This window comes from Mus caroli, chromosome 1 (assembly GCF_900094665.2).
Source record: "Mus caroli chromosome 1, CAROLI_EIJ_v1.1, whole genome shotgun sequence".
Lineage (NCBI taxonomy): Eukaryota > Metazoa > Chordata > Mammalia > Rodentia > Muridae > Mus > Mus caroli.
Genome location: NC_034570.1, coordinates 89,583,584 through 89,596,110, shown reverse-complemented (window position 1 = coordinate 89,596,110; position 12,527 = coordinate 89,583,584). Strand labels below are relative to the sequence as shown.

Here is a 12,527-nt window from a genome sequence, read left to right as displayed (position 1 = left end):
TAGATGGTCCATCCTTTCATCACAGCTCCAAACTTTGTCTCTGTAACTCCTTCCATGGGTGTTTTGTTCCCAATTCTAAGAAGGGGCAAAGTGTCTACACTTTGGTCTTCGTTCTTCTTGAGTTTCATGCATTTAGCAAATTGTATCTTATATCTTGGGTATCCTAAGTTTCTGGGCTAGGGTTAGCTTCTTTTAAGGTTCTCTGTATCCTTACCTGTTTTGTCTATTAGTCCTTAGAAGAATATGAAGCAAGCATTTTATCCCTTTCAAAAGTTGTATCTTCATTCTGTTTTTTTTGTTTGTTTTTTCAGTTTAAAAGCTTTAGTTACTAAGGCCCAGGTCAATCAAATTATAAGTAATAAATCAAGACTTATGAATGACATCTAAATAAAAATACATGCAAATACAATTTGCAGTTCTGTAATACTCTCATGCTGCCTATTGAAACTGAAACCTAGTACCATGATTTTGAAGGTGTTTCAGGATTATGTTAATTCCATCATTCAGGTTTTTTTTCTTTCATTTACAGAAACTTCTTGGGTTTTTTTTTTTTAATATGATCTAACTTATCTACTTTGCTTCTGTTTTCTGTGCCTTTGGAGTCATAGACAAAAAAAAAAAAAAATCATCCTTGCTCAGACTGAAACAGGGTAGCCTTTATGTTCCATCTTAGCAAATTTATACTTTCTAGTTGTATTTTACATTTTAATCACTATTGAGTTGGCTTTCTACAGAATGAAAGATGGGGCCAATTTACAATTATCTGCAAGTGGACAATCATGTGTAAACTGAGTAACCTGTCTCTTCTTCATTGTGTACTTTTTGACTCTTTATAAAAAAAATCATCTGGCTTTAGATGAATGAACCTTCACAGCTCTGTCTTTGACTCACTGTAGTCTGTGTCTCCTATCTGTGTCATGCTTCTATATCTACCATGTCTCTATAGTATGCCTTGATATCAAGTATACTGATACCTCTAGCCATGTTGTATTACACATTAATTGGCATCTTTTTATATACCTTATGAATTTCAATATTGTTTTTGATAGTTCAGAAATAACATAACTGGTATTGTGGTTGAAGTTGCATTGAATATATAGATTACTTATTCATTTTCAGCATTAATTCTTCCTGTCATCATGTACAACATTTTTATTTTGTATATTTGTGTCTACATCAATTGTTCTCATCAGTGTTTCACAATTGCCACTGGATGCTTTGATTCCAACATTAAACTTAATACAAAGTTCTAATATTGTTTTAGCATTGACTTTAACAGTTTTACTCATCAACCCAAAATTGGCATGAGGCTTATTTCTCTCAGCTGTGCCTGGGGTTTATTAAAAAGTGCTCACAGTCTGAAGGATGGAAATTTCTCATGGCTTTTTTGCTATAATATTAGTGTTATTACATGCTAGGTTTTAGAATACTCAGATGTATCCTTACTGGCAATTTTAAGACCTTCTGATGCTCAATACTGATGGAATTGTAGGTCTTGCCAAATGTGAAATACTTCTCTGGTGAATCTTAGAGTATACCCTCTTCATTAAGTAAACTGGACTCTCAAATATTGAAGTGTTTTTAATTAAAGATAAAATCAGGAGGGAAATCTGGACAAAAAAGAAATCAAATAAATTATTCATAAGCCCTGGCTTAATTCAAGTTTCCATTACTGAGAAGAGACCCTATGACCAAGGCAACTCTTATAAAGGACAGTATTTAATTAAGGCTGGCTTACAAAGGTTGAGACGTTCAGTCCATTATCATTAGGACAGGAAACATGACAATGTGCAGGCAGACATGTTGCTGATATAGAGGTGAGCGTTCAACATCTTGATCCATAGGCAGCTATGGTGAGTCTGGCATCTTCAGGGAGCTATGAGGAGGCTCTCTTCTGCAATGGGTGGAGCCTGAGCATAGAAGGAAACCTACAAAGCCCAAACACTTCCTCAATATAGGCCATATCTTCTAACAGTGCCACTCCTTATGGGCCAAGCATATTCAAACTACCACAATCCCCAATATAAAAAAAAAAAACAAAAACAAAAAAACAAGAACAACAAAAAAACCAACCCTTCCAAATGTACACAATTCTAAAGATACTTTCATAGGAGATCAAAAGTACATGATAGGGGGGTTTATTGTAACCACATTTGTGACAATGGGAAATTGAAGATGACATAAGTATTTAATCCTAAGAACTGGTTAATATGTGACATGATGCAAAATTATATAACACTTACCAGATGAGTTAGGTAAATGCACAATATAAGTGTATCTTAATAAGGCACTGAAAAATATTTTCAAGTGGCTGACAGATCATAAGCAGCCTCTGGGGGTGGGAGGTTGGGGGAACCTCCAGAAAGTACCAGAGACCCTGGAGGTAAGATACTCTCAGGACTCATTGGAAGTGACCATAGCCAAAATGACCAACATTGGGGAGAGGGAACTCAAAGAGTCCACCATGAGAAGACATATTGTCCTTCAAGTAGAAGGACAGGGTTACCACCCTATAGTCAAAATTTCTGACTCAGAATTGGTCCCGTCTAAAAGAACTGCAGAGACAAAAATAAAAGAGACTGAAGGAATGGCAGTCCAGTGTCCCTTCCAACTTGAAATCAATCTCATTGGGTTGCACTAAGGCCTGATATCATTACTGATGATATGATATGCTTGCAGAAGAGAGCCTGGCATAGCTGTCCTCTGAGAGGCCCTACTAGCAGCTAACTGAGACAGAGACACCCAACCATTGGACTGAAGTCAGAGACCCCTAAGGTGGAATTATGGGAAGGACTGAAGAAGCTGAAAGGGGGAACAACCCCACAGGAAGACCAAAAGACTCACCCAGACACCAGAGATCTCCCCCAAACTGCCACCAACCAGGAGTATACACAGGCAATCTGAGGCATATATGACAGAGGTCTGCCTAATCTGACTACAGTGGCAGAAGATATGCTTAATCCTCAAAAGACTTGAGGCCCCAGAGAAGGGGGAGGCCTGATAGGGCATGGGGGCACCCTTTCAGAGGCAAGGGGGAGGAGTAAAGGGATAAGGAACTGTGGGAGGGGGACTGAGGGATGGCAATGACTAAAATGTAAATAAATAAAATAACTTAAAAATATAAAAATAAAAAATAAAATAGCTATGTTTACTGCAGAGAAACAAAACTACAAGTCTCATATGAGATGTGTTTATTAGAGGTCTATGTAGTTTGGGTTACATAGTTATAAACTTTTGTTTAGACTACAGGAAGCAAGTTCTGCATATTGATCAATAGTACATGATGAGATAAAGTCATTGTGATATGACCTGTCCTGTTTCAGGGTCTGTTGAGGAACCCACTGCTGATGTGCTACTCAATGTGCAAAGCCACAGAGTCCTTGGCTTCTATTGGAGCTGCAGAATTTTTGCCCAAATATATAGAAAGTCAGTTTTTGTTATCACCCTCACGTGCCACTCTGCTCACAGGTAGAATTTTCTTGTTACTGTGCTGATTTCAGAATTGTTGTGATATGTATGTTTAAGGGTGATATGTATACTTAAGTAATATGCCACATAAGGAGAAGACACAGAGTGCAGTGTATATGACTGCCACTTGCTAAAACTAAAATCAACTTAAATTGTTTCTGCTCCCAAGGCAAAAATACAATATGTATGTATGGCTGTTTACAGTACTAAAAAATGTATTTGCAAAATGTTTAGAACAAAGAGATGTCTGCTTCAGTATTTGGCATGTACATAAGATTTAGGCAGATAGGAAGAACATTTACTTATTATCTATACTTGAAGTATATAATATACAAAATAGACTGAACATTGACATAATGGGAAGAAATTTCAGCATATATTATTTAACTGAAGGTTTCCTTAAATATGAGATACACAAATATTTAAAGAATGAGGCTCCAAAAGAATATGCTATGTGAAAATCAACCAGAGTAAATGCTGGTATCACTGCACTAATTCTAAGTACAATACCATTCCAAGCAAAGAACACACTTTGTAAAAGATCTAATACTATAAGAATCAGTAAGTGATATATTTCATCAAATCATAAGTGGACCTTCCTTATTTATTTTAAAGCATTGCTTTAAAATATATAAAAACAAATACCACAGAAAATAAATGACCCTCTTAAGAACAGTTTCTTCTATGCCTCACCCTTTCTTTAATGGCTAGTGTTCTTCAAATCTCAGATTCTAAAGTAACAGAAATGCATTTAAAGATCTTACAAGTATATTATGGAAGTATTATTATTTATATGACTAGTACATGGCATCATACATCTTTAGAAATATTTTCATCGACTTATACACTTTTTATTGTTTATGGTTTGTGTGTATATATGGGCATTGTCTTTCAAAAACACACATGTGGAAGCCAGCATACAACTTATGGGAGTTCATACTTTCCTTCTCCCATGTGTGTCTCAAAGATGGGTGGCAATACTTGTTGAGCCATCTTGAGAGTGCTCAAATTAAACTCTTTACTTTTGATTTGTTTAACCAAGTGGTAAGGCTTTCAACTAATTTTGTTTGTTGAGATGGGGTGAGATAATAGCCGAGACAGATCGTGAACTTGACCTTGATCTATACCTGAGGCTGGTCTTCAAGTCTTCCTCCTCCTGCTTTTAGGTGTGCTCTGCCATACCCAGTTTAGTTGGTTTTGATTCAGTTTATAAAGCTTGTCATTTTCAAGTTTTGTAATATTTTTCAGACTCTCTCTTTATTGAGTTGTTTATCTTGAAATATCTTATTTAACTCATTCATACTGTTCATGTGTTGTATGGTGCTGACTTTCATACTTTTTTATATGTAGATTTTCAGATGAGTTCACATGGTTAATTATTTACTTGTATATGGTGAACGTTATAATGTGTTGGATTTTTGTGCTCATGTGACCCTTAATAATTGATTTAAACTAACCAGTACCCCCCAGAGCTGTGACTCTAGTTACATATGTAGCCGAGGATACTGTAGTCAGTCATCAATGGGAGGAGAGGCCCTTGGTCTTCTGAAGATCATATGCCCAAGTAGAGGGGAATGCCAGGGCCAGGAAGCAGGAGTGGGTAGGTTGGGGAGCAGGGTGGGGGGAGGGTATAGAGGGGATAGCATTTGAAATGTAAATGAAGAAAATGTCTAATAAAAAAGTAAAAAGACAAAAAATAGTTGAGTTCTCATGTAATGTTGAATTTATTTACAAAAGTAAATAAATGTAATACAATGGAAGAGCTAGGGGAAGGACTGAAGGAGCTGAAGGGGATTGCATTCCCATAGGAAGAACAATATCAACTAACTGGACCCCCCAGAGCTCCCAAAGACTAAACCACTAACCAAAGAATATACATGGAGAGAGTCATGGCTCCAGATATATGTGTGTCAGAGTCTGGCCTTATCTGACATCAGTGGGAAGGACACCTTTGGTCCTATGGAGTCTTAATGCCCCAGCATATAGGGATGGTAGAGCCATGAGGCAGTTATGAGTGAGTGGGTAGACAAGCACTCTCATAGAGGAAAAGGGGAGAGAAAAGAGGGGAAATGGAATAGGGGGGTTGTGAAGCGGTAACCTGGAAGGAAGATATCATTTGAAATGTAAATGAATAAAATGATTAATAATAATAAAAAAAAACAAGAAAGAAAAAAGAAAGGGTGATCTAACTCAGGCCCTTTAAGCAGATGTGCAGGCATCTTAACTTGTGGGATGACTGCTCTTTGGGGACTCATACTGGAGAGATAGCACTCTTAGGAATTATGGGCCTCTAAAGACATTGTTAGTGTTAACTGTTTTATTTGAAAGTGCTTTTTTTTTGGTTGCTGTGTCCATGATTTGAAGGATCTATAGACAGACAGAAGGTACTTCATGTTGAAGATTAACAATTTAAAGCATAGCCTTTACTGTGTCACACTTCATCACCAGACTTGTCAGTCACATGCAGTCTTCCCTGCTACATGTTTGACTACTATAGAATATACATATACAATATACAAATCCTCAGAAATTATAACACAGGTGGCAGTAACAAGCCCAGTGTACACCAGCACTTGGCTTTGGTCCTCAGTTCTTATGGGACTGAGGAGAGAAAGGAGAGAAGTAAATTTTAAAATATAAAAATGGACTAGTGGCACACTTGCCTAGGACACATGAAAATTCCCAGAATTTAAATAATAATAGAAGTAAACCTTAAAATTATAATAGATAGATAGATAGATAGATAGATGATAGATAGATAGGTAGATAGATAGATAGATAGATAGATAGATAGATAGATAGATAGGTAGATAGATAGATAGAAAGAAAAGAAAATGAAAATGAAACAGGGAGAGGAAAACTCAATTAAAATTAAAATAAAGTAAGAAGAATATCAAACAATAAAATTGCAATATTAAAATGAAATTAGAGACATGGGGGGAAAGTAACAGAAAACATTGTTCTTGCTAAGATCTCTCTGGATCATCTAGATCTGAAATTCACAAGGAACAGGGTAAGAACAGTAGAATGGAATTTCAGATTATTCTTGGTATTCTCAATTGTCATCAAGCTAGTGGGAACAGAAGCAAGCCATGTCCAACATCTGACAAAGTTTGTAGACCGTTCCAGGGGTATGCACTGTCTGGAGTCTTAGTCTGCAATTCCCTGCACCTGGATATTCATGGTAGAGCAGTGAGCCTGTCTAGCCACATGAGCGTAGGGAGAATATATGCTACTTTAGGTTTACCTTCACTTAGGAAATTTTATTCTGTATAATGGCTATGTAGACAGTGTTGGTGTTAGAGGGAGCTCTTCACACTGAACACTAAACTGGGCAGTCTACGGACCATACTGAATTGGTACACATCTGCTCTGAAGGTTTTTAGTAGTTTTGCAACTTGAGGCACAGGAAACATCCAAGACATGGGGCAGGCCTGGTATACCTCTCACAGTGTGTGTGAGTATATACCTCTCAGTATGTTGTGTCTGAGACACACATCTAAATTATAACTGTCTCACTGTCTGGTGAGGCTTCTTACCCAGCTATGCACTGCGATGTGCACAAGAAGTCTGACATTCTTGTGAGGAGTCTTGAAACATTGCCAGGATTTCTAGTCTGAGAACGACTGAGTCTTTGACAATAGAACCTTCCTCCAGGAGGCTCTGTAATTGAGTTTTCACGAATCTTCCTGTTATTTCTTTTCCAAAGCTAGCTTGCTTTCACCTTCCAGGCCTGTTATTCCTTCAGGCTTCATGTCTGCAGGATGCAACCTTCAGTGCTATGTCTTGCCTTCCACTGCCACTGTCCTGCCCAGGTACAGGAAGCTCGCCTCCTTTTAAACTTTTGTATTCAAGGAGCAAAGTTTTTGCTCACCTTGCTTTGTCATTCTCTGAAAACAGAATGTGCAAGATTTCATTTTCTGTGCAGACAACTTCCAGTTCTCATAAGTTGCAAGTCTATTCCTGTCCATGGAAGAACAAACAATTGCTGAGTCTCCCTATATCACTATCTTGGACCTGAACTTGAATTTTATCAATTACATGTTTTATTGTTCACTTTTCTTACTTGGTATTCTTTTTCACCCAGCACCTTTATATCTTTCCTATCTGATTTGTTTGTTTGTTTGTTTGTTTGTTTGTTGCATTTCTATGGATCATTTCATTTGTATGTATTCAAATCCTCAACAGACTTAATCTGTTGTCTATGTTGCTATTGGTATTGTGTTCTCTACCCATCATATGTAGACATACAGTGGTCTACATTTAGTTTACTGTGTTATATTGTGGTGTTTTGTTTTTTTTTTTACTATTTTTCTGTGCTTCAATTTTCCTTTTATTTGATTTCCTTTTTCTAAATATCTATGCTTAAGGAGAAAAGCAATACCTTATATTAGGTACTATGGAGGCTCACACTGCTGTAAGACTGTTCGTTTGTGTGTAACATCTATGAGATATCTCAGATGGCTCTTGCAATTCTTATCTACTGGATGATTTGAGGGAGTCTGCTATTTTATCAAAGTGTTTTGCAATAAGTCTTACATTTAAATCTCTAAGTAATAATATCTTTCAATATGTCAGGACTAAGCTCCTGGCTTGTATTAGATACCCAGTAATAGCAGAGCAAAGCATCAGCAACACTACCAGGATTCTATGTCCAGTAGACCTGGAATAGCTTCATCCACTTGCACAAGACTATATTATATATATGTATATATATACATATATATACATATATATTAGATTTATTCAAGTAATATATTTTCTAGCTTGTTTTGTTTTGTTTTGTTTTTAGTTTGAAAATTTGTATTTGAGTAGAAGAAATGGCATCTATAATTTTTCGATATTCTCCACAGGTATGCCTAAACAGTATTTTCTTTTCTCTTTCTTAGGAATTATTTTAGTTCCAGGAAGTGCACTTGGCAATTTTCTGGGAGGTTTCATTGTTTCCAAGTTGAAGATGTCTTCTAAAAACCAAATGAAATTTATAGTGATAATGTCTATCATATCACTTCTGCTTTTAATATTAAACATTTTTATAAAGTGTGAAAGAGTGAAATTTGCTGGAATCAGTGCCAATTATGATGGGTAAATATAAGTTTGCATACCACATTTTAAAATCATAACTGAAGGCATATTTTTCAGACTGGTAATCCAGTGACCTTATATATTTATTTAACTCATATTATTAAACATGAAAATAAAGTATAATATATAGTTTTACTTTTCATATTAAATGTAGGCATCTCATATATATATTTATTTATCATGCATTTATTAGTGACTTATGAGCAAAACTAGAACTTTGAGTTAGAGTATGTAGCATGTACAAGATGTTACTAGAATATGTAGAATATGTGTAATGTGATTTGACCTGTGTTCTTGAACTGATCTGTCTACTTTCCTATAAACATCAAACAATAAATTTAAAGAATATATGAGCATCTACATGGACTTTTTAGATTAAATATCTAAAGTTTAAAGTGCTTGGCAAGAGTTAATATTAAATATTAAAGAACATAAATGACACTTAAATCCAAAGGATTAAGTAAGTGAAATGATAAAAAAGAATAATAGCACTTTCAACTACAATGGGATAGCATATAACAAACTACTATCCAATAAATGCTACTGGAGCTATCTAAAGGGATATAAAACAAGACTGTAACTTCACTTCTTTCACAAATTCATCCATGGGACTTAGAGGAAAGTGATGAGCCTATAGACATAGTAATAATAGATATATTTATAACTGAACTATGGTAAGTTTTATGAAATATGTATAACAGGCAAAGGAGAAATGCTTGAAAAATGAAAATTGAGAAAGCCCTGGAACTAGATAATTAATGTCATGTCAAATGAAAAATCGCTGAACACAAAAATACTTAGATTTAATTGCTCCCTCACTTCAGCAGAAAATAAATGGAAAAGCATCCAATTTCTATTAATTTGTTTGCCAATTAAAAAATAAGATGCCCAAATAAGTGGCCCAAATATTCAAGGTGAACAAAGCATTTACAAATAAAGTAAAATCCTACTCATTTAAGTGAGTAAAGTATTGTAAGCACTCATGTACTTGAATGTTAAATGTCATAGACATGCCTTCTCTACAAATTCATTTGAAAATTATTCATAATCCATAGACTATCATTTTAAAATACAAAAAATTCAAATGGAATTATGTTTTAAAATACATTTAATTAAAAGAAAATATATATAATTTCCCCCTAAGAAAGAGTTTCATATACCTCAGAGTATGTACTTTATGTACGTGTGTGTGTGTGTGTGGGGGTATTGAGTTGAAAATATACTCCATTATATAAGAAATCAATGAAACCAATTTGGAAAACTCAAATGTAAGAAGTAAAAATCTATAGTGAAACCAAACAAGTATGGTGGTATTGTCTTAACTAAATATCTTTACATGATTCAGGACAGCTAGGTGATACATTATTAATACTTAGGAGCATAATGTATATAAAGCAGACATTCCAACATAAGAATGTTACATGTTTCAAAAATATATCCCAGGAAAATTTACATATACAACTGGAAACATAATTTGATACATCTTTACATAATTTTCCGGTAAGCAAGAGATCAATAGATGTACAATAAAACTTGTCACGACATAAGAAACTTGACTGCTAGCGGGGCGTGGTGGTGCACGCCTTTAATCTCAGCACTTAGGAGGCAGAGGCAGGTGGATATCTGAGTTCGAGGCCAGCCTGGTCTACAAAGTGAGTTCCAGGACAGCCAGGGCTATTCAGAGAAACACTGTCTCAAACAAACAAACAAAAACAAACAAACAAAAAAAAAACCACACAAAAAAAGAAAGAAATTTGACTGCTGAATTATGTTCTGCTTACAACATTTCACAATTTATTACATTCTTTTTTAAAAATATTTTTATTAGGTATTTTCCTCATTTACATTTCCAATGCTATCTCAAAAGTCCCCCATACCCTCCCCCCCCCACTCCCTTACCCACCCACTCCCACTTTATGGCCCTGGCGTTCCCCTGTACTGGGGTATATAAAGTTTGCAAGTCCAATGGGCCTCTCTTTCCAGTGATGGCCGACTAGGCCATCTTTTGATACATTTGCAGCTAGAGTCAAGAGCTCCGGGGTACTGGTTAGTTCATAATGTTGTTCCACCTATAGGGTTGCAGATCCCTTTAGTTCCTTCGGTACTTTCTCTAGCTCCTCCATTGGGGGCCCTGTGATCCATCCAATAGCTGACTGTGAGCATCCACTTTAAAACACTATTTTTTTCTCAACTTTAATAACAATCTCCTATGAGACATGTAGGTTATAGATTGCTGGCTCCCATCCTGCAATTTCTAATATAACAAAACTGAGAATTTTAAGTTTACAGGCAATCGGTGATGCTACTGGTATGAGGGACAAATTTTCACACCAGTAGTTTGAAGAGATTGATTTAGATACCTGTGAGCAAGGTAGTCTAAATGAGTATCATGGAAGCTGCTATTGGTCCTGTGACCTATAGATTTTTGGTTTGTTTTGCTTTCATTATTCGGAACCAGTTACTTTCTCAACAGTAACTAATTAGTAGAAATTGTTAAAAAAGAAAAAAAAGATGTGCCAGAAACATAAAAATACAGAAAGGAGTCCTATTTTTAGAATCTTTATTTTATTTTTGTGTATGCTGCATGTGTGGGTGCCTATAACCAGAAGAAGGTGTCAGACTCAAAAGACCTAGAACTGCAGGCATAATGTAATTCCATACAATACAGGAATACCTGGTCGCAAAAAAATAAACTTTGGTTCTCTAGAAAGAAAAGCAACAAGTGCTCTTAACTCCTGAGCCATTTCTCCAGACCCCCCAAAACTAGTGTAATACAACACTGATTCTTTGAAAAATAAATAAGTAAATAACTTCCTATCCTTCAACTAAACTAGAAAATCAGAGAAACTGAAGTTATTAAAATTAAAGATCAAAGAAAGCAATTACAGCAGACACCATAAAGTCTCAAAGGGCTGGATGGAAATAAATTAATGCAATTAGGTTGAATTAACCATATGATGATTATGAAAAAATAATATTTTAGCTGTACTTCCAAAAAACAAATGACACAAAATTTTCAAGAATGAATTTAACCACAGAACTTTTACTGCAGTGAAATTTATAATTAAACAGTAAGCTCAAGGCCAACCTACACTAATTTTTTAAAAAGGAAAGGCCACCCAGAGACCGTCTCACCTGGGGATTCATCCCATATACAGTTACCAAACCCAGACACTATTGTGAATGCCCAGAAGCACATGCTGAGAGGAGCCTGATATGGCTGTTTCCTAAGAGGCCCTGCCAGAGCCTTACAAATACAGAGGCGGATGTTTGCAGCCAACCATTGGACTGAGTGCAGGGTCCCTAGTAGAGGAGTTAGAGAAGGAACTGAAGGAGTTGAAGGGATTTGCAACCCCATAGGAAGAACAACAACATCAACCAACCAGACCCCACAGAACTCCCAGGGACAAAGGCATCAACAAAGGAGTACACATGGCTCCAGCTTCATATATAGCAGAAGATGACCTTGTCATGCATCAATGGAAGGAGAGGTCCTTGGTCCTATGAGGGCTCAATAGATGCCCCAGTATAGGGAATCAAGGGCGGGGGGAGGGTAGGAGTGGGTGGGTGAATGGGTAGAGGACACCCTCATAGAAGCAGGGAGAGAGAGGATGTGATAGGGTGTTTCCAGTAGGGAGGGAAACCAGGAAGGGGATAACATTTGAAATGTAAAGAAAATATCAAATAAAAAAGAAAAGATAAATAAAATCATAAAACCCTGCTCAATAAACTAAGAGACACAGAGAAATTGTGGCTACCAAAGGCTGGATAATTGTGAGAGTAAGAAGTGACTGGAGAGGGGCTGGTGAGATGGCTCAGTGGGTAAGAGCACCCGACTGCTCTTCCGAAGGTCCAGAGTTCAAATCCCAGCAACCACGTGGTGGCTCACAACCATCCGTAACGAGATCTGGCGCCCTCTTCTGGAGTGTCTGAAGACAGCTACAGTGTACTTACATATAATAAATAAATAAATA

The 12,527-nt window shown here is 36.3% G+C and overlaps 1 protein-coding gene across 1 annotated transcript in view; it reads left to right on the top strand.

Annotated features, from left to right (window-relative positions):
* The window catches only part of Slco6a1 (solute carrier organic anion transporter family member 6A1), a 71,349-nt gene that overhangs the window by 28,282 nt on the left and 30,540 nt on the right, over positions 1 to 12,527 (top strand). Inside the window, exons 7-8 of the mRNA XM_021161990.1 lie at positions 3,324 to 3,468; positions 8,358 to 8,553. Of these exons, the coding sequence (XP_021017649.1) occupies positions 3,324 to 3,468; positions 8,358 to 8,553 (341 nt within the window). The remainder of the gene's footprint in view (positions 1 to 3,323; positions 3,469 to 8,357; positions 8,554 to 12,527) is intronic.